This window comes from Hippopotamus amphibius, chromosome 12 (assembly GCF_030028045.1).
Source record: "Hippopotamus amphibius kiboko isolate mHipAmp2 chromosome 12, mHipAmp2.hap2, whole genome shotgun sequence".
Lineage (NCBI taxonomy): Eukaryota > Metazoa > Chordata > Mammalia > Artiodactyla > Hippopotamidae > Hippopotamus > Hippopotamus amphibius.
Genome location: NC_080197.1, coordinates 23033573 through 23053652, shown reverse-complemented (window position 1 = coordinate 23053652; position 20080 = coordinate 23033573). Strand labels below are relative to the sequence as shown.

Below are 20080 nucleotides of genomic sequence, written 5' to 3'. Positions count from 1 at the left end.
GCTCCACGGGCCCCGGGCTCGGCGTTTGCTCCAGCGGCTGCGTGGCGCTGCCATCATTTATACCTTCATTTTCCTGAGCGTTTGTCAGCGTCAGAGAATCAATTACTCACAAGTCCACCAAAGGATCATTTTTAGCATCACACCGACAAACCCTAATAGGGGAAAGGGGTTTTGCCCCTTGCAAATTAAGACTCGTATTGAACTTACCCTTTATCTTTGAGAGAACGGACAGAGCGGAAAGTTATATTATTCCCAGAGGAACAGAGAATATTATACCGTCCCTCTAATAATTGGAGTACTCCTAACAGTGAAACACCAAGGGTTCATTTACTCTCTGAGATAAATGAGCCTTTTAAAAAATTCATATAAGCTTGTTTTGTCCTTGTGCAACTTTATGTCACTTGAGGGCAGTCAACTTTACAGACTAAGTGTTTTTCTCCCCTTAGTGCGATGAATTGTTTGTGATTTCCCTTGCCATCCAATTATCAAGATGTTCCTCTGTTTGACTTAACCCACTGTGGTCACAGGCTGGTGTAGGCGGCTAGCCCGGGGAGCGTCTGTCGTCACGTGTCTGGGTAGCCAAACGTGGATAGTTGCCTCAGAGGTGTGCGAAGTGGGAGGGAAGAGAAATGGGAAATCTTGGGAGAGTCGTGTTTCCAGACTTCTCTGGCCTGTAGCTAAAGAATCCTCAAGAATGGCATGAAAGTGTGGTTTCATGCCATTGGCAGAAGCATTGGTTTCCCACATGGCTATTGTGGACGAGTGGAAACAGCCTTAAGCTAAGCAGCCAGACACCTGCTGTCCCGCCCGTGCCTGTTCATCACGACCTCAGTGACCCTCAGCAAGTTACTTCTACCCTCCAGGCCTCAGTTTCTATACCATCCGTTCCTACGCCCACCCGCAGCAAAGCAGCCGAGAACAGCAGCTTTCAAACTTTTAAAAGAGCTTGAAACTTCGGAAATCTTCTATGGAAGTGCAGTATATAAAACAGATTTTTTTAAAATGGGGCTGCTCTGGTTGAAGAACGGGGACTGGAGGCTCTCTTTGCCTGCCCCTGGGCCACCTCTATGGTTCTCAATTAGAACCAGAAGTTTCTGGAGGAAGCTCCTAGCAGTGGCACTTTGTGATCCTGCCTCTTAGCCTGCACTGAGCCATACTCTTGGCACAGAACAAACATGGGCTGTCCCCCAGAGAAGCAGGGGCTGAGCAGCACGTCACCCTGCAGAACTGGACACAAAGTGGGCAGGTCAGGCCAGATCCCCAGGGACTAAAAGTGGCCTGACGGGTCACAGCAGCAGGTGGCAGACGGAGGAGCTGGGAGCTCCCAGGGCAATGGGCTTTCATACACACAGGAGGTGTGGGGTTATCTCAGTAAATGTGAGGTGGGGACCACAGAGAGCTGGGCACCCAGAATGGACACAAGGCCAGGGTGCAGATAAAGGACACACAGAGTTGGCTGAAGAAACCATGGGGATCAGAATTCAGCCCCAGCTGAAGCTCTGTGCCAGGGATTGTGCTAAAGACTTCATGCCTGATCTCAGTTTCCTAATCTGTGTAATGGGAGTGAGGCTTATTAGGCTGTTGGGTGAAGATTAAATGTGACAGTGGGTAAGGTACAGGCCTGGAATAGAATAAGTCTCATAAATTAGCTCCTGCCGCTGCTATTACTGTTGTTGTTATAAATGAGGAAACAGGCACAGAGAGGTTGCCCACAGTCACATAGTCACACAGCTGACCAGTGGTAGAGCCAGGACTCAAAGATTTCTGACTTGCAAATTCAGTGCTCCACAACAAGCTAATGTTCCATGGCCCACCAGTTCTTACTCTCCTACTTGAAGAAGAAGAAGAAGAAGGAGAAGGAGGAGGAGAAGGAGGAGGAGAAGGAGAAGGAGAAGGAGAAGGAGAAGAAGAAGGAGAGGAAGGAGAAGAAGGAGAAGAAGAAGAGAAGAAGAACTTTAACAGTTCTGTTGAAGTACAAGTCACATACCATAAAAGTCACCCGTCTGAAGTCTACAGCACAATGAATTTTCATGTTTATCCAGTTGTGCCACCATCACCTCAGGCAGGTAGACCTAGAGAGGGACACACCATTAAATGTTCTAAAGAGTCAAGAGAAGGGAGAAGTCACAGTAAAGCTGGGAGAGCATCAGACAGGAGCAGAGAGAAGCCTAAAATGGTAGCATGCATTTGGGGAACAACTGGATTTGCATTTGAAAATAGGCTCTGCTACTCACAAGCTGTGAGATTCAGGGCAAGGCGTTTAATCACTTTGAGCCTCAGTTACCACATCTGTATAATGGATGCCATAATACAAGCCTCCCCGGGTTGTTGTGAGGGTCAGAAACATGTTTGTAAAGTGTCTGACACACCTGGCCGATGTTAGCCGTTACTGTAGTTCTTATGAACTGAGCTGAGCTCTGAAAAGGAGAGCTGGGAGCCATCCCGTGTGATAAGCTTAATTTGCTGTAAATTCTCAAACCCATCAAGGAAGAGGAGGGAGGGAGAAAGCCAGGACGAGCCTTGAGGATGACAGCCCAGCCCCCTCCACCAGTTCCGGCTGCCAGCCACCTCGTCCTCGTCCTCCAAGAGGGGTGGGAACGGCTCGTTCACCACCCGGCTCTCTTCCCATGACGGGTTTTCCCCCAGCGTTAATTAGCGATCGTGCCTGTGTGTCAGGGCTGGGGGCTTGAGCTGTGGGAAGAAAGCACCGCAGAGAAAGGCTGACTCCAAAAGGCCCCAAAAGGCTGGGGCAGTGAAGCCCGCCACCCCTCACCCCCACCCCAGGAGACAAGCAGGGCATTTGTGTTGCAAATTTCCAGTGTGTTGGAGCCAGCCATTCAAACAGGGTGATGCTGAAGGCAGGGGCGTGGGGGTGGGGAGGACAGAGGAAGTCGACAAAGGGGGCCTGTCCGAGGGCCTCAGACCCCGCTTTGTAAAAGCTGCTTTCATCGCCCTCTCTGGATGATGGCAGTGTTCCCAGCCTGAGGCCACTGTGCAGGGATGGGAGGCCTGGACCCCAGACTCTCAGATTCCCTTGACACCCCCTGCCCCTCCACTCCGTGCCTTCTGGGCCTGTTTTTATGGAGTCAGCAGTAGCACAGGAGTGCTCATGAGTGCTGTGTCAGAGTGAGGGGCTAGTGGTTGGCCTTGCTGGATGGCCTCAGGCAAAGTCATGTGACTTCCCTGAGCCTCAGCTTCCTCTTCTGTGAAATGGGGCCAATGGGGTCCTTTCTCCTACTTCACTTCCTACCCAAGCAGAAAGGCCTGTGATTGGAGGGTGATCCAATCACCACTACAGGTTCATCTCTTTCTGGAAAAAACTGTTTGGGAAGGTCATTAGAAGAGCTCTTTTTAAGAGGTGAGGTCGATAATACTTAGCAAATCAATTAAGTGACTCTGGGTTGCTCAGAAGTGTTACTCCCGTGAGTATGTTAAACAGTCACCTTGCTTAGAATCTTTGGGCTGCCCCAAGTCAGTTATTAAGGCTGTTAACCAGGTTGGTTTCCTGGGTTGGTAGATGCCGTGCAGGTGCCAGGCATGCGGCACAGGAAGCCTGTTCCCGGCGGATCCTTCCGGCAAACTCTCCCTGCTGAAGATCTGTGTGACCACCCTTCCAAGCACCCTTGGGATCCCGCCTCTCCAAGAAGCATTCCCTACTGGTCTTGCCTTGTGATTCACAGATTTTATGTGTGGAAAAGCATCTCCCTCCCTGAGACCCTTGGGATGTCTGGGACCAGATCTGATTCATATCTAAGCCCCCTAAAGCTTTTAATTTCTTCCAGCTTTATTGAGATATAATTGACATATATAAAACTTTCTAATCAAGGTGCCGTCCCTAGCCAGTGGTATCAGCGGCTTGCTAGAAATGCAGAATCTTGGGCTCCACCCTATATGACTGAATCAGATGCCAAATCCTCTTTGTTCCAGGATTCTAACGGCATCCCGCACCTACGATGGTCTCTGAATGCCCTGTGGTTCTCCAACCAGGGAGGAGGGCCGTGGCTGCAGGCAGCCGGGAGATGTCGCTGTTCCCCAGTCATTGGCCACATCGGGCTTCGCTAAGAAAGCCAGAGACCCCAAAGCCAGGGCTTTGTTCGTTGTGAAAGTCGGGGAGCACCAAGGGGTCCAAGTCAATCACATCCATCAGGCCATCCCCTCCTCAGCCACCCGGCCCCCGCCATCTTTCTCTGCCTGGTTCTTGCCCTGGGTTCTCACCTGTGTTTCCAGTTAGGTGATCCTCAAGCCCAGCCCCTACCCCAGGATCCCCAGGAAGAAGTCCAGAGGAGAAAACTCAGCACTTGGAGCCTCCCTCTGGCCTGGCTCATCAGGCAAGAACATGGCCTGGTGAGGATGAAGACATCTGTTGGCAGGCCCCTTCTCACTTGGAGTCTGAGTTGTTGCATCTTAGAGACAACAGGATCTGCAGACACAGAGAGAGGAAGTTCCCAGTAACTGAGTGTCTACAGGAAAAATCCAAGGCCCACCTGGGACTCTAGTTTCCAGTTTCTCATCTGAAATTGGCACCCAGTGCTAAGGGCCGGGTTATGGCTTCACTTTCCCTCTGCGGTTACAGTGCAGTTAAGGGAGCTCCATTAGCCGTGGATGCAGAAAACCTGGCCCAAGAGCCCTTACTTTAGACTGGAAGCAGAGTTGCTGGAGTTTTCCTCTGGGGCCGAAGCTCCCAGTCTGGCCACCATCCTGTTGGCCGTCCCTCACCCTATGTCATTGGTCCCTGAACACCCAGGCCACAGAGCAGAATGAAGATCAACTTCCAGCTTCAGCCTCACCGCTGGAGCTGGAACTCTCCTCTAACCCGGAATCCATCCCTAGTCGATCGCAGAGACTTGGCTTCCTAACTCCTGTCATTCCAGCCCCCGAGTCAGCCCCACTCACCACCACCCAATCGTTTACAGGAATCTAGTTGTCCTGGGTCACAGCAGTGTAGCAGTGTCATATCTTGATGCTTACTGTGTGCTAGTCATGTAACATACACGATCTCATTCAATAACCTTAAGGGTTAGGAGCACAAAGTGATCTCATTTTATGGTGGAAGAAGCCATTGGCCTTGGAGCCATTGGGTAACTTGTCCAATCTTACACAGCCAGGAAATGGGGAAGCCAGGGCTAGAAGTGGCACCTATCTGCCTCCAGAGAAACCTTATGGCCCTTGGTCCAGCAGTGCTACCCCCTGCCCCAGCATTTTTTTTTTTTTTTTTTTGGCTGTGACACAACACATAGCTTGTGGGATCTTAGTTCCCCTACCAGGGACTGAACCCAAGCCCTCAGGCCTGAAAGCACAGAGTCCTAACCACTGGACCTCCAGGGAATTCTCTAGCCTCAGCATCTTAAGGCTGATTTCTGCCAGCTCCTCACGACAGATATCACATTTCCCTTTGAGCAGTATCAGTAGGTTCTCTGTGGACCCTGTGAGGTAGAATGATATACGTGATAAGTGAGGATTTCCTGTGGCTGATGCTGGGGAAGGTGTGTTGGAAGATGGCCCTGTACTTTTCACATGCACTCATCATGGTGATAGTGACATTTCTGGTTAACGTCAGAACTTTGGTGATGTCAGTGGTGAACCTGGAACCAAAAGCCCTGGGCTCACATCAGACCTGATCCACACATCCTTCAAGTTAGAGATGTCTCAGGTATGCACAGGCATTCCAGAATACTAATCAACGATGAAAATTCATCATTAGGTTATTTGCATATTTCATCATTCATTTCAGGCTCTCATCTATCCTTTGATAATTCATCCATCAGACATCAATGTAATAAAACCTGTCAGGAGCCCAAGCATTATGTTTAAGATCCAGGAGCCGAGAAATAGTAAGATACAATTCAAATTCATTAATGTTTATCAAGTGCCTGCTGGGAGCCATTCACTGTGTTGGGGGCTCCAGACACTCTATAGACTTGCTTTGGTGGAGACTTCATTCTAGCTGGGAAGGCAGGCAGGCAGCAAACAGATAATTATATACAGTGTGATACACACGGTCTACAATAGAGGTGTGTGCCTGGTGCTATAGGAGCAGCGTGGGTGGGGAATTCACTCCGCTGGGAGACAGGAGAGGCTTTGCAGAGGAGATGACATTTGGGCTAGGCCTTGAAGAGACAGGAAACATGAATACAGCATGAACAGAGGCCTGGAAGCAGGATCCAGGCAGGCAGTTTAGTGTGGCTAGAGTGAGGGTCCTCCGCTTTTGTGTGCATCGTCCGGGCTAGACCCCCAGATGCAGGTGTCTGCGGTAGGGCCCAGGGTTCTGCATTTTTCACCAAGGCCCCAGGTGATTCTGATGCAAGTGTGAGAGATGGCAGTCTGAGAAAGCCAGGCCTAGGGCTTCCTCGGCAGGGAATGCAGAAGACGATTCTGGAACAACAGGTGGAGGCCAAGCTGTGCAGGGTGTTAAATACCGTGCTAAGGAATTTGGGCATTTTCTCTTCTCAGCGGAGAGAGCCCATGGGATGCCTTCAAACCCAAGAGTGATGGTTTTGGAAGGAGAGTTTTGCCAGTAGCCTGGAGGGGGTACTGGAGAGAAGAGCGGCCCAAGGGAAGGAGCCCGGGTAGGAAGCTTTTACAGCTGGCCAGGCCTGCGGGCCTGAGGGCCTGAGCCAAGGCCCACTGAGGAGGTGGGGGGGCGGGCACCTGAGGTAGATCTGAGGGGGCTCTGGGAGATGGGACCTGGGCCTGAGGTAGCCAGGATGAGGGAGGCCGAGGAGGGGGAGGGGCTGGGGGCCTTGAGGGGTGATTGGATGCTTTGGGAGGCAGATCGGGAGGAAGAGCCATGAGTTCCACTTTACAAGTGTTGAGTTTTTCCAGATTCATGGCACCTCCAGGAGGAAGTGGGTTCAGGCACTTGGATCCAGTCTGGAGCTCGATCTGGGTGGGGGGTTGGGGGGGGGGGTTAGCCAGCACAGAGAAGGCAGTGGAGGACGTGGGAAGAGCCTCTAGGAGCCAAGGTGCTTGGGTGGGATCCTGGAGATAAGACACGTTTTCAGGGCAGGTGGAAGCAGCATTAGAAAAAGTGGAGGAAAAGAACAAATCAGAAAAGCAGGCAGTTTGTCGTCCGTGTATTATCTCCACTTTGCAGGTGGGAAAACTAGAACTGAGACACTGAAATGGCTTGCCCTCAGTCCCCGTGCTCATCAGGGTGGAGCTGGGGTTTGGAATCTAAGCCTCTTTGGCTCTGGCACCTACATACTCTCTTCTCTGCTGCGACCCCAGGAGGCAAATCCCATCCCCAGATATGAAATCCACAGATGCATGGATTGGCAGAGGGGAAGAGGCAGCAAAACAAACTTACAAGAGAAAGGCAGTGGAGAACAGGGTATTAAGGGAGTGTGTTTTTCTTTACCGCTCCCCACAAGAATATTTTGAAGCAAATCCCAGACTTCATATCACATCATCCATAAATATTTCAGTCTGTATCTCAACAAGATAGGGGCTCTTTCTTTAAGAGCATCACAATACCATTATCACACTTAAAGAAAAATCTAACGGTAATTCCTATTGGGTGAACCTATTGAGGGCAATTTGACAAGACCTCAGAATGTGCTTCTATCTTGAGCCGGTATTGTCACAAAGCCACGATAAAGAATTCAAATTTTCCCAAGATAATTACAGCGAAGGCTGAACAGGGGATTGGAAGTGCAGGAGATTTGAGAAGCTTTAGGGGCCCTGGAAAGAAAATGTTATAAAGAAGAAAAAAATGTCTGGAAAGGTTTGCAGAGTACAAAAGAGAAGAATCTTCTTCACGACTTCCCCTTTCCTCACCCAAGGGCCTTGAGTCATAAATGTGAAATAGGAACCAGGTCTGAAGTGAAACCAAACAGGTAAAAATAACACCAGTAGTTGCTAAACGTAACAAGACAGATTCATCTGGCTGGTTTTCCACCAAGGCTCTCCCGACCACTCACTTCGTAGATAAGGACTGTCTTGCTCCTGCTGTGAGAATGTTAGCTTCCTGGGAGGTCATGTATATTGTTTCTTGCCTGGTGCATTAACTGGACTCCGCCCTTCCACTGGGCTTCAGGAAACCTCCTTTCTAGGTCCAACTCCTCTACGAACTTGCTCTGTGACCTTGGCCAAGTTACTTCACCTCTCTGAGCTGATCTGCAACATAAGAGTGTTAGACCCCAAGATCCCAAAGTTCTCTTTTAAGTTCTTAATTCTGTGGTTCAATGAACACCTAATGAAACGCGCTCAGCCCCTGGAGTTTAGAAAGTGTTACCAGGGTTTGGTTTCATGTTACCCTGTGTCTGCAAAATGCTTGGCGAACCTAGATGAAGGATGCCACGGGGACGCCACGCTTTCATCAGGCAGGTTTGTGCTCCACAATCACCTGGGGTTGCACTTGGCTGAGCCCCCGGAGGAAATCCAAAAGGCAGCTCCGTATGAGTTCTCAGGAAACCAGCAGTGGATGGAGACCAGATGGAAACTGCACAGAGCCATCCACAGATGGAGCTGGTTGCCTGAGGCCCAGGAAGCAAATTGTGGAAATAAGTTTAAATGACAGCCCGGTGGTTTTTTTTATGGCAGGTAAAGGGGTTGATGGATGGCAACCAGGGATTTGGGGCTGAGACGGAGCTAAAGGGAAGGGGCCAGTGAGAAGCTGTCAGATCATGTTGCCATATGTTACCGGGATTCTGGGCCTTGGCCTAGGGAGCTGCATTCGAGCAGAATCTTAAGACCTGGGATTGAGCCAGAGGAAGATACATGAGAACGTGAGCCAGAAAGGGTAGGGGAGAAACAAAACAGACCTCACCCTGGGCCAGAGAGCAGCCCTTTCCAGAAACCCTGCCCCCCACCCAGCTCCTTCCCATCCTGCTGGGAAGGAGAGGATGTGTAGCACTCAGCTTCAGAGTCCCTGGTTCTTTTCTTCGGTGCCTCCAACGTGCTCTGCTCTTTCGCATGAACAGCTTTTGCCGGAGCTGTGTCCCCCACCTGGAAGGCAACTCTCCTCCTCTGGTCAACTTTCACTTAGACCTCAGCTCAAACCTGCTGCCTTCAGGAAGCCTTCCTTGACCTCCCTATCTAAGACAAACCTCTCTGTCATTAGGTCCTTACACTACTGCGTACTTAAAAAAAATTATAAACACTCTTCACTGTTTATAATTTGTCATGTATTTATGTGAGCCTTTTTAATTTTATCTTTTGAATATTTATTCATTTATTTATAATGAAATTATGGTCTAAATATTTACAACATATAGGAAACCAGAGAATACGTTTATACAAAGCCAGCCTGCAAAGTATTCAAAGGTGCAAAGATGATAGTTCAGTATCTCAAACTACTCCTGGTTCAGCAGACCAGGTCCTTCACTTCCACACATCAATATTTGACACAAAAAAGTTCTTTTGGCAAAATCTGTAATGCTAAGAAAAAGGACAAGTTGCAATTTCAGAATGTGATCTTTTTTAAGTTTCTAATTTTGAAATAATTTCAAGCTTTCAGAAAAATCATAGTACGAAAAATTCCCTCCCATATACTCTTTGGCCCAGGTTCGACAATTAACATTTTGTCACATTTGCTTTATCATTTTCTCTCTCTGTGTGTGTGTGTGTGTGTGTGTGTGTGTGTGTACGTACGTGTTAAATATAATCATACATGTATAGATAATATAATATATTATACATGATTTTTTTTTCTGAGCTTCTTGAGAATAAGTTGCAGACATCTTGCCCCTTTACCCTTAAATACTTAACCATTATTTCCTAAGTACAAAATCATTCACTTACATAACTACAGCACAATTAAACTGCCTGATTCTTTGAATGATGTCTGTCTCCTTTTACTTACGTGTAAGCTCCATGAGGGCAGGGGCCACTCTTGCCCACCACCCATGTGTGCATCACCCAGCTGAGTCTGGCACACCACTGGTACTCTAAAAATACTTGTTGAATGTACAAGACATCCTGAATTTGGAGGGACTTGTCACTAATATCTCATTCTGCCCCAGTAGTGAGCTTTCTCACTTGGGATGCTGTGTGCAGTGGATGGGGTTGGGTGTTTGGGTTTGTCTGCCTGCCTGTATTTCTGTGGGAAATCAGAATCCCACTGCAGCAAATTATAGTCCCTGAAGATTTGGCTTCTATCACTTTCAAATCCTCTCCCACCAGCTCTGGCCCTTGCTCAGCCACAGTCGTGACTGGCGGTCGCCTTTCCTCTGGCCCAGTGATACCTGTTGGCTGCCACACCCAGTTAATGCGCCCCATGAGAGAGTTCTGGCAAAGGCAGCTGGAATGCCGGCCAATCTTTCCATGCAATTGCTTGTATGAGGCGCTGTCCTCGGCTTCGAAAGCTACCCTCTAAGCTCTTGACCCACCAGGTGCTGTGGGCCACATTACAACCCATGCTGGGCGCTCTGTCAGGATGTTGTAGCTACTTAGTTAACAGAGGAGATGATGGAGGAGGCTGGATGTGCTTTACCCCTAAATACTTAAGCATGATCTCCTCTTTCAGGGTGAGTGGGAGGTGGAGCCCACAGCCTACGGAATCCCGAGTTGGAGAGGCCTTTAGAGATCATTAGGATGGTAGTCCCCAAACCTCAGTTTCCACACCTCCTGGGAACTTGTTAGAAATGCCCCACCCCAGACCTACTGAATCTGAATCTCTGGGGATGGGTGGAGCAATCTGTGTTCTAACTGACCCTCCAGGTGATCTGGCTACATGCTCAGGTTTGCAACCCTCTGCTCTAGGCTGATCCCACCAGTTTTCAAGGGGAGACCTCAAGCTCCAGGAAGGTCACCTTGATGCCTCCTCTAATGCGGGCATCTTCTCTGCTCATTGCTGCATATCTGCAGCTTGCTGGTGGGTTTTTTTTTTTCTAATGTTTTCCGAATCGTAAATAAGCTTATCACAGGCTATTACATTACCATGGCAACCTGGCAGCTGGCTAGAAAGAAGCAGGTAGCACAGCTGCCTTGGGGTCTCAGTGGCACTAAAGTAATTGTGGATCTTTTTCTCTGCCAGTCTCTGCCTGGCTTCCTTGTTTTTCTCCTCTTTTCCTCCTCCTTTCTTCTCTGTTTGGCCCTTATTTCTCCCTCATCTCATTAGGAGCAACATGTGTTCTAATTGTTTTAGATTTTCCAAGCGCTGCCAAATCTAACCTCTCCTTTGAAACTAACAATAATACCATCAATGGGCCAATGTGAACCTAGCTATATGACTGCTTTTGTATCCCCATCAAAATGTTGTATTAAAATGTTCTTGAATTGATTAATTTATGTTTTGATAAGGTACGTGAACAGAGTGCAAAATTCAAAAGGTACAAACTGGCACACATTAAGAGGACGCCAGATTTCCCTGGTGGTCCAGTGATTAAGACTCTGTGCTTCCAATGCAGGGGCCACTGGTTCGATCCCTGGTCGGGGAACTAAGAACCCATGTGTGGTGTGACCAACAGAATTAAAAAAAAAAGTTACCTCATGACTCCCTGGGGTCCAGGCCTTAGTGATCCTTCTCCAGCACTTAGAGTTGCCTCATGCTTTTTAATAGCTGCTTATTCCACGGTGCAGATGCACCATCACTTATTTAAGTGGTTCCCTATTGATGGGTACTTAGGTTACCTCCAGTCTTTCACTATTTTCCCCCCTATTTTGCAACCAGGAAAACCGTGATTCAGAGAGGGAAGTGGTTTGTGGAAACTCCCAAAGCAATTGTGGGCCTCTGTAGGCATTGCTTAGCTACAGAATCTAAGAAAAAATGAAGAGTTGACTGACTCCTGAATTGCTGACAAGAAAGCCGTTCGAGATTTCTTTTCTTGCCCTGCTAGTCTCTTATCTAATTCAGTTAAATTCTGCTAACATTGCCTGATGCCTGATAGGTAATTAAGTAATTATTTGTGGAAGTGTTTCAAATCTGTCTTCCCTGCTAGATGACAATCTTTGTTAGAGCGTGTTTCCCTCCCTACTGCATCCCTAGCAAGTACTACTCTTAACAAGCACTGGGTGTACAGTAAGTGCTCAATAAATACTTGTTGAATGAATGAGTGAATGGGCCAAGATTGTGTGTCTATAAGACAATGGGCTTGGATGCCTGGGTTTGAATCCAGACTCTAACACTTATTAGTTGTGTAATCCAAGACCCATCACTCAGCTTCTCTGTGCCTCAGCTGTGAAATGGGAACACACCCTCGGGGTTGTCGAGAGGATCAAGTGAGTGAATGCAGGTCAAGTATCCATCACAGGGCTCTGCACACAGTGAGGGCCCAGCCATTTCTCTCAGCTTCTTCCAGGGTCATGTATGGTAGGGAAATTCTGATGGGGGAAGCAAAAAATCTTCCAAGATGAGGTAATTTGAGCTGGGCCCCGAGGGAGGAGTAAGATTCCAGTTTATGTGGCTAGGGCCAGATCTCTTTACTGAGTCCATCCAACTACAAAATAGAGATGACAACACCCAGTTTCTGGCTCCCTTTGGGGAGATGGTCCCACTTAAAGTCCCCCAGGAGGAAGATAGCATACAATTAAAAAGCACCATTGGGACTTCCCTGGTGGTGCAGTGGTTAAGAATCTGCCTGCCAATGCAGGGGACACAGGTTCAATCCCTGGTCTGGAAAGATCCCACGTGCTGTGGAGCAGCTAAGCCTGTGCACCACAATTATTGAGCCTGCTCTCTAGAGCCCACGAGCCACAACTACTGAGGCCATGCACCACAACTACTGAAGCTTGAGCACCTAGAGCCTGTGCTCAGCAACAAGAGAAGCCACTGCAATGAGAAGCTCGCACACCACAATGAAGAGTAGTCCCTGTTTGCCAGTACTAGAGAAAGCCCGCGTGCAGCAAGGAAGACCCAATGCAGCCAAAAAAAAAAGGAAAAAAAATTGGAAAAAAAAAAATAAAGGCACCATCATTATTCAGCTGGAAAAGCACCTTCACAGGACAAGTGACTGATCCCCACCAAATATAATTCTGTTTGCACTGTGTGTAACTGAATATTTAGTGTGAATTTAACCCAGGGAGCCAACTATGCTGTTGGCTTGAGTCAAGTTTAATGGGGCGCTTCATAAATGTGGAGGTAATTAGTACCATCCAGATGCTGGATGGGTGTGAAATTTTTGCTGCTTCTGTGGCTGAAGCACTTTCAGGGAGATGAAGTTCTGGACTCTTTCTTCAGGGGGACCTGGAAATATAAGGCCCAGCCTGGGCCTTTGCTTCAGTTGTAACCTCCTCTTGGAGATTCAATGTCACCTACTCTGGGAAGCCTTCCATGATCACCACAGGCAGAGTCTGATGCTTCTCCTGGGTTCTTATGTCATTCTGCACACACTTCCTTTGTAGAACTCAAAATATCCTATTGTATTAGTTTGTTTCTATGTCTGTCTTTCCCACCAGAGCCCAAGATCTTGTCTCCAGTGTTTCCCTGACATACAATTGGCTCTCAACGAATGTCTGCTGGATAAAGCTTTTCAGATTTCAAAACTTTGGGAGACCTTGGGTCTCAAGGACAAGTTATGGCATTTAGATTTTCCTGGGAAAGGCAAACCCTCCATGGCATTGATGTGTAATCTACCTTCTGATGGAAATTCTGCTTGATGACCTCTCTAATGAGCCCAGCATTGAAATGTGAACCTCTCCTTCTTTGCAGCAGACCTGCTCCTGGAAGACCCTAGAGCACAGGAATAGGACCTGGGTACCATGGGTTTACAGACACCCAAGTGTGGAAGCCAGCCCTTAGTTCACACCCTGTAGGAAGCAAGAGGACAGGCCTCGAACTATCAAAGTTGGTTGTCTGCTGGAAGGCTCCTGGAGGCCCAGAAAAAGAGTCCAGAACATGATGAGCCTGCACTGCTGTTTGGGCTCTGCTGGCTCTAAGATGAGTGTGTGGCTGGCCTTTCTGGAACATAGAAGATCCTCACTGTTTGGAGGAAAGCGGCCCCTTATTTTGGTCCTGCATTCTGGATTCCTCAGGAAACCACACTCAGCATTCCTGGTTTCTCCCTGGAGCTGAACATAAGGGCAGAGAAGGAGTTGATGGAACACTGCAGAACTGGGCTCAGATAGGAAACACCCAAGGCCAGGTGTGGCCAAGATCCCTGCTCTGAACAAGGTCCTGGACTCAGAACTCACTACAGTCTCTGGCTGACCCTTGCAGCTGGCATTGCTGCCTCCAGGTTCAGAGTCTGGGGTGGGGGCTTCTGATGGGTCATGGTTAAGTTCAGCATCTTTGCTCCAGCAGGGATTGAGGAGAGGGTGTGTCCATCCCATTCATCTGCCTCTTCCTACCTCTTGGGATTCGCACAAATGGGGGTTCAGATGTTGGGCAGCCCAAGTGACAAATACCAGCTTTCCCCCCACTCTGTGAATTCCATACTGTCTTTTAGTACTCTTCAGAAGGGCTCCATCTCCTGATCCCAGTTAGTTACTCAACAAACATTCATTTGAGCCTACATGTACCAGGCAGTGTGCTAGGTGCTGGGAGGCAGGAATGAACAAAGGAAATAGAGTTTACATTCTAGAGGGGGGAGAGATTGGTGATAAATAGGCAAATAAGACAATTACAGATTGTGGTAATGCTATAAAGGAAACAGGCAGGAAGCTGTGATAGAAAGTAAGGAAGGTCCACTTAGAAAGATAATTTCTGTGATCTATACCGCAAAACATAATGGCTTAAAGTACCCATTTATTTAGTTCATGATTTTGTGGGCCAGGAATTTGGGAAAGACTGGGCTGGGAGGTTCATCTCTGCTCCATGTAGTATCAGCTGACGTGTCTGGGGCTGGGGAGTCCACTTCCAAGACGGTTTCTTTTTTGCCCACAACTTTGTAGTGAAATATTTCAAATATACAAAAAAAGTTGAAAGAATTGTATAGTACATGCTATCCCTACCATCTAGATTCTACACGTAACATTCTACCATCTTTGCTTTATCACACATCTGTCCATCTTTCCACTTCTCCAAGATGTTTTCTTCACTCCCGGATCTGGTGTCTGATGCTTCTCGGGTTCCCTTCTTCTCCACGTGGCCTGGGCTCCTCACAGCTCAGTGGTCTCAGGCTGGTCGCACTTCTTACACTGGTGGCTCACTTTCAGGCCAGTTAAGTGCCATGCCTGGAACAGACGCAGCATCTCTTCCACTGTACGCTATGGCTCCAAGCAGTGATGGGGCAGAAGAGCCCCTGTGGGATGGGCAATACTGCTGGAGCCATTTCTAGAAAAAATAATTAGCTAGAAAGGGCGATCGTGGAAGCCCTTTCTGAAAAGTAGTATTTGGGCCAAGCCCTGAGGGATGAGAATGAGCCTGTCTTGTGAAGAGCTGGGAGAAGAGAGCATTCCAGGCAAAGACACCAACAAAGGCAAAAACTTGGAGGTGAAAAAGCGAGTCTGGCGCCTCTACTTTCCTTTGTCCGTAACCAAATCCAGCCCATCATCTGGGACCCACATCGAGCCACCTCCCTCATGAAGCCTTCCCAGATACCTCATTATCTGCTGATCCTTCCCCTCGTCCTAGAGCACTCATACCTGGAGGCTCATCTGGCCTGAACAGCTTGGTTGGGTGGCGAAGTGGTTATGCACACAGTCTCTGAGGCCTTGGGGAAGTTGCTTAACTTCTCCAGCCCTAGGTTTCATCACCTGTAGATGGGAATAAGAATAATATCTGCCTTCCAGGGTTTCCAGGGGGAGAATATTGATATATGTAAGGCGCTGGGCACCTGGCGAATACTCAATACATGGCAGCTATAATTAATCATTTCAAACTGCTTCACCCTGTCGAGTTAATCTAGTTTAGGAATTTTTCTCAGAGCAGACGCCATGCCTTTTTCAACTTTTCTCTTTCATCATGCAAGCAGCGTGCCTTGCACAGATATTATGGATAGGAACAAGCCCTCCACAGAGCTCTCCACCGTGTTGTGGTGCTAATGAAGCCATGCAGGGCGAAGAGATGAGTAAGACTCAGCTGGATCCCTCCAGAAGCTTCCAGTGAGTAAGAAAGTATCCATGCTTGCAGCAGCCATGCTGGGGAGCTTTCACATTTGGATACAGTTAGTAACAGGTTTCAAAGCACCTGCACATCTGCCTTTGTTTGCTAGGGCTGTCATAACGCAGTACCACAAACTGGGTGGCTTAAACAACAGATAATTATTTTCTCACAGTTCTGGAGGCTGGGAATCAGAAATCAAGGCTGAGGACGGTGGGGAAGAATCTGTTCCTCATCTCTCCCATAGCTTCCAGTGGTTTGCTGGCAATGGTTGGTGTTCCCTGGCTTGTGAAGCATCACCCTGATCTCTGCTTTCGTCTTCATGTGGCATTCTCCCTATGTGTGCCTCGTGTCCAAATTTCCCCCTTTAATAAAGAACCCAGCCATATTGGATTAGGGCCCATTCTAAGAACCTCCTTTTAATTTGATTACCTCTGCAAAGACCCTGTCTCCATATATGATCCCATTCTGAGGTACTGGGGTTAGTTCTCCAACAAATCTTTTTCGGGGGGACATAATTCAACACATAAGACATCTCTGTCTCCTATGACCCTCTTTGTCCACACCGCACAGTAAGCCCCTCCAGGAAAAGTATCAAGTCTTGTCATAAAGATCTGTACCTTTCCTTCTTTCTTTCCTTCCTTCCTTCCTTCCTTCCTTCCTTCCTTCCTTCCTTCCTTCCTTCCTTTCTTCCTTCCTTCCTTCCTTCCTTCCTCTCTCCCTCTTTCCTTTCTTTCTTCTTCTTTTTTTTTTTTTTACTGTTCCTTGCTGCTTGTGGGATCTCAATTCCCCAACCAGGGTTCGAACCCGGGCCTGCGCCCACGGCCGTGAAAGTGCTGAATCCTAACCACGGGACTGCCAGGGAAGTCCCCTAAGTATCTGTACCTTCCAGGCTTCAGCTTCTCCCCACTGTCTTATGCGCCAAGCCTTTCCCAACAGCCTTTCCACCTCGCACTATGCTTATTCCTTTTTGGCCTGGCAAATTCCTATTCATTCTTTGTTTCTTAGTTTAAATGTTACCTCCACAGAGGACTTCCCTCATCACCCTTTCTTGATTGTATCTCCCATGTTACTCATTTTCTCATGGTTTCCTCTTCTTTCCTCCCTACACACCCCATGGTTCATATGTGTATGTTTCTTTGTGATTGATTAATGAGGGTGTCAATAACCCCAGGTCTGTAAACACAGTGAGGATAGGGACCCACCTACTCATTGTTGCCTTCCTGATTCCATAGTGTATGATGCAGAGTAGAAACTCCATAAATACTTGTTGAATGAATGAATAAATAATACATCTTTTGGTCCTCCAGGCCATTTCTAGTATTAGATTACTGGATGTTGAGTGAATTATAATTATTTCTGTCTGTGTCCTCCAGGAGAGAGTGAGCTCCTTGAGGCTAAGATTAGGTCTTATTCTTTTTTTTTAATTAATTAATTAAATTAGTTAATTAATTTAGTTTGGGCTGTATTGGATCTTCGTTGCTGCATGCAGGCTTTCTCTAGTTGCGGAGAGCAGGGGCTATTCTTCGTTGTGGTGTACGAGCTTCTCATTGCAGTGGCTTCTCTTCTTGCAGAGCACGGGCTCTAGGCGCGCAGAGCCCTAGAGTAGTTGTGGCAGGTGGGCTTCAGTAGTTGCAGCTCTCAGGCTTTAGAGCACAGGCTCAGTAGTTGTGGTGCATGGGCTTAGTTGCTCCACAGCATGTGGGATCTTCCCGGACCAGGGATGGAACCTGTGTCCCCTGCATTGGCAGGCGGATGGATTCTTAACCACTGTGCCACCTGGGAAGTCCAGTCTCATTCTTTTTTTTTTTTTTAATAGCTTAAGTATTTTATTTGTCTGCAACTAAGCTTGTTCACACTATATAATGAAAATGTACAAAGAATAATATTGCAGTTTTTGGTTAGATTTACATCAAAGACATTCATTAATAAGGAATCTTCGAATGTGAATATTCCAGAAATTTCTCTAAGCCATCTGATCAGGGCAACTGTCTCTGAATATTACCTTACTTTGGAAGGTACTGGCATATATTTGAATTAAACTCAATTTTTTTTTTTCAAAATAAGCCTTAATTAAAAAAACTATTCTATATTCAAACTAAAACAATTTTAATAGAACTTTCCTTTCCAGAAACAATAATAAAGGAAACAAGGCATTTTGTAAAATGTGGTCCTAAACAAGTCACAGTAAAAAATAAATGTATACTTAACTTCCACCTCCTCAAAACAGAGGCTACTTTCTGTTCCTCAGCCTTGGAAATAAGGTGAAGAACAGTCTGTAAGCAACTTCGGGCAGGAGGTTGACAAAACAAAGCTCAAGCAGTTGAACATGGACATCTCTTAAAAGAATTTGTGGGAACCTGACCAAAGGATCCAGATTCTATTTTTAATAACTGATATAAAGGTGAAGTGGCTCCTCCCAAGTAGCAGTGCCTGCGGGGCCTGGCCCAGCCCCATGCTCACCTTGGTTATGCTCCCACGCAAACCCTGGTGCCCCTGGCTCCAGAGGAGACTTTTTCTTCTTAGAGGTTCAGTGTCCAGGGAGCTCCTTGTGTGAATGAGGTGAGCACAGACTCCACGTGGGTATTTTAAGGCTTGGAGTCAAAGTAATGTTCTAACATGGCTAGGCAGAGTCATGTGTCAAACGGCCTGTCTCCAGTTTGTTCTAATGCCTCACCACGCATTTGTAGACCTAGGACCACAGACCTTTGCTATGTTGTCATAATCACATCTAATGTCCATCCTAACTTATGATTCATATTCTGTGCCTGGAAACAGTCCCTGTATTTAACAGTAATACCTACACATAAAACAATCCACGGTTACAACTTATATGGTCACAAAACATTAATGATCTTCTGTAGACCAAGCAAATGTTTTTAACCATAATTGTCATGCATCAAATTTCACAGCCAGAATCCCCAAGATCAAAAAAATTTGCACAATACAAATAATAACTTAAAAATACACATACACACATATACACACACTCTCACACACACTTCTTACAGAACTGTGCTTGGGGAAACTCCATTTGTTGAGAGCCACTAAGGGCATATTTTGCTAAACTGCTGCTCCAGGTATTTTTATTTGGAAAATCTATCACAGTAGGGCACAGCTGTTTATTGGATGAGCAGAAAAGAAAGATATGCTTGTGGCAACCAGAAAGTTTTAAGGTCTTTCAAGTTGTATAAAATGGACCTGCAGAAACATTTAAGTGTTCTCAGGATGCAAAGTTGGAGCTGAAATGTGATATCAAACCAGTTGCAAAAAGTGTACAGCAGCCATGTCTTGAGGTCAAACCTGGTACCCAGATATGCAAGAAAGCTTCAGGACACGTAGCTTGTTGGCCTTGTCCCATATCGTCGCATAATCTGATCATGTGTGAATTTCACAAAAGATTCATATTGTTCTGCTAGTTTGGTATTGAGGATTTGCTCATACTCCTCCCGAATTTTATCTTCATAGTCTTTTAAGAGACGCTCACATATTATTCCAACTTGCCGGAGGGTAAAGGTGGGCTGGTCCTTCTTCATCCAGGAGGAACCTGGAGAACTAGGTGCTGTGAGTGCTGAGGAGTGAGGCTGACTTTCCGAAGTACAAGCTTCACTCTGATTGAGAACAACTTCTAAATGTCTCCACCTCTGATAACGACTATATTCTTGTTTTATGTTCTGAAAAATTTGCTCCGGAGTTGGAAGGCGCCGCTCGCTGCCGGGCGGGGCGGGCTGCTGCAGAGTCGGCGGTGGGGTCTGAGTCTGAAGCAGCGGCGGCGGCGGCTCGGCGTCCGGGGGCCTGAGGCCCGGAGTGGGGCCGGGCAGAGGGGCGCAGCGCCGCCGCTTCGGAGAGCCCGGGTTCAGCAGCGCCGCCTCGAACTCCATGGGCCGCTTCAACGTTGCCCCGCACGCCATGCCGCTGAAGGGCCAGGGACCGGGAGCGGACGCGGCTGTAACTCTCATTCTTTTTTGAATCTCTGACATCCAGCCCCTCCTCCTTGATCTTCTCTGTACTAGCTATCTAGGCTGAAAACAAATTACCTTGACACTTAGAAGCTTAAAATAGTAATATTTATTATTTCACCATTTCTATGGGTCAGGAATTCAAGAGTGATTTTGTTGACTGTTTCTGGCTCAAGGTCGCTCATGAGAGTGTATTCAAGAT

General features: G+C 47.4%; 1 protein-coding gene across 1 annotated transcript; it reads right to left on the bottom strand.

Annotated features, from left to right (window-relative positions):
• Nucleotides 1-19089: 19089 nt before the first annotated feature.
• LOC130833289 (akirin-1) lies at nucleotides 19090-19830 on the bottom strand. Its single transcript, XM_057702757.1, has one exon. The coding sequence runs from the start codon at nucleotides 19828-19830 to the stop codon at nucleotides 19249-19251; it is 582 nt and encodes a 193-aa protein (XP_057558740.1). The 3' UTR covers nucleotides 19090-19248.
• Between the last annotated feature and the right edge of the window lie 250 nt (nucleotides 19831-20080).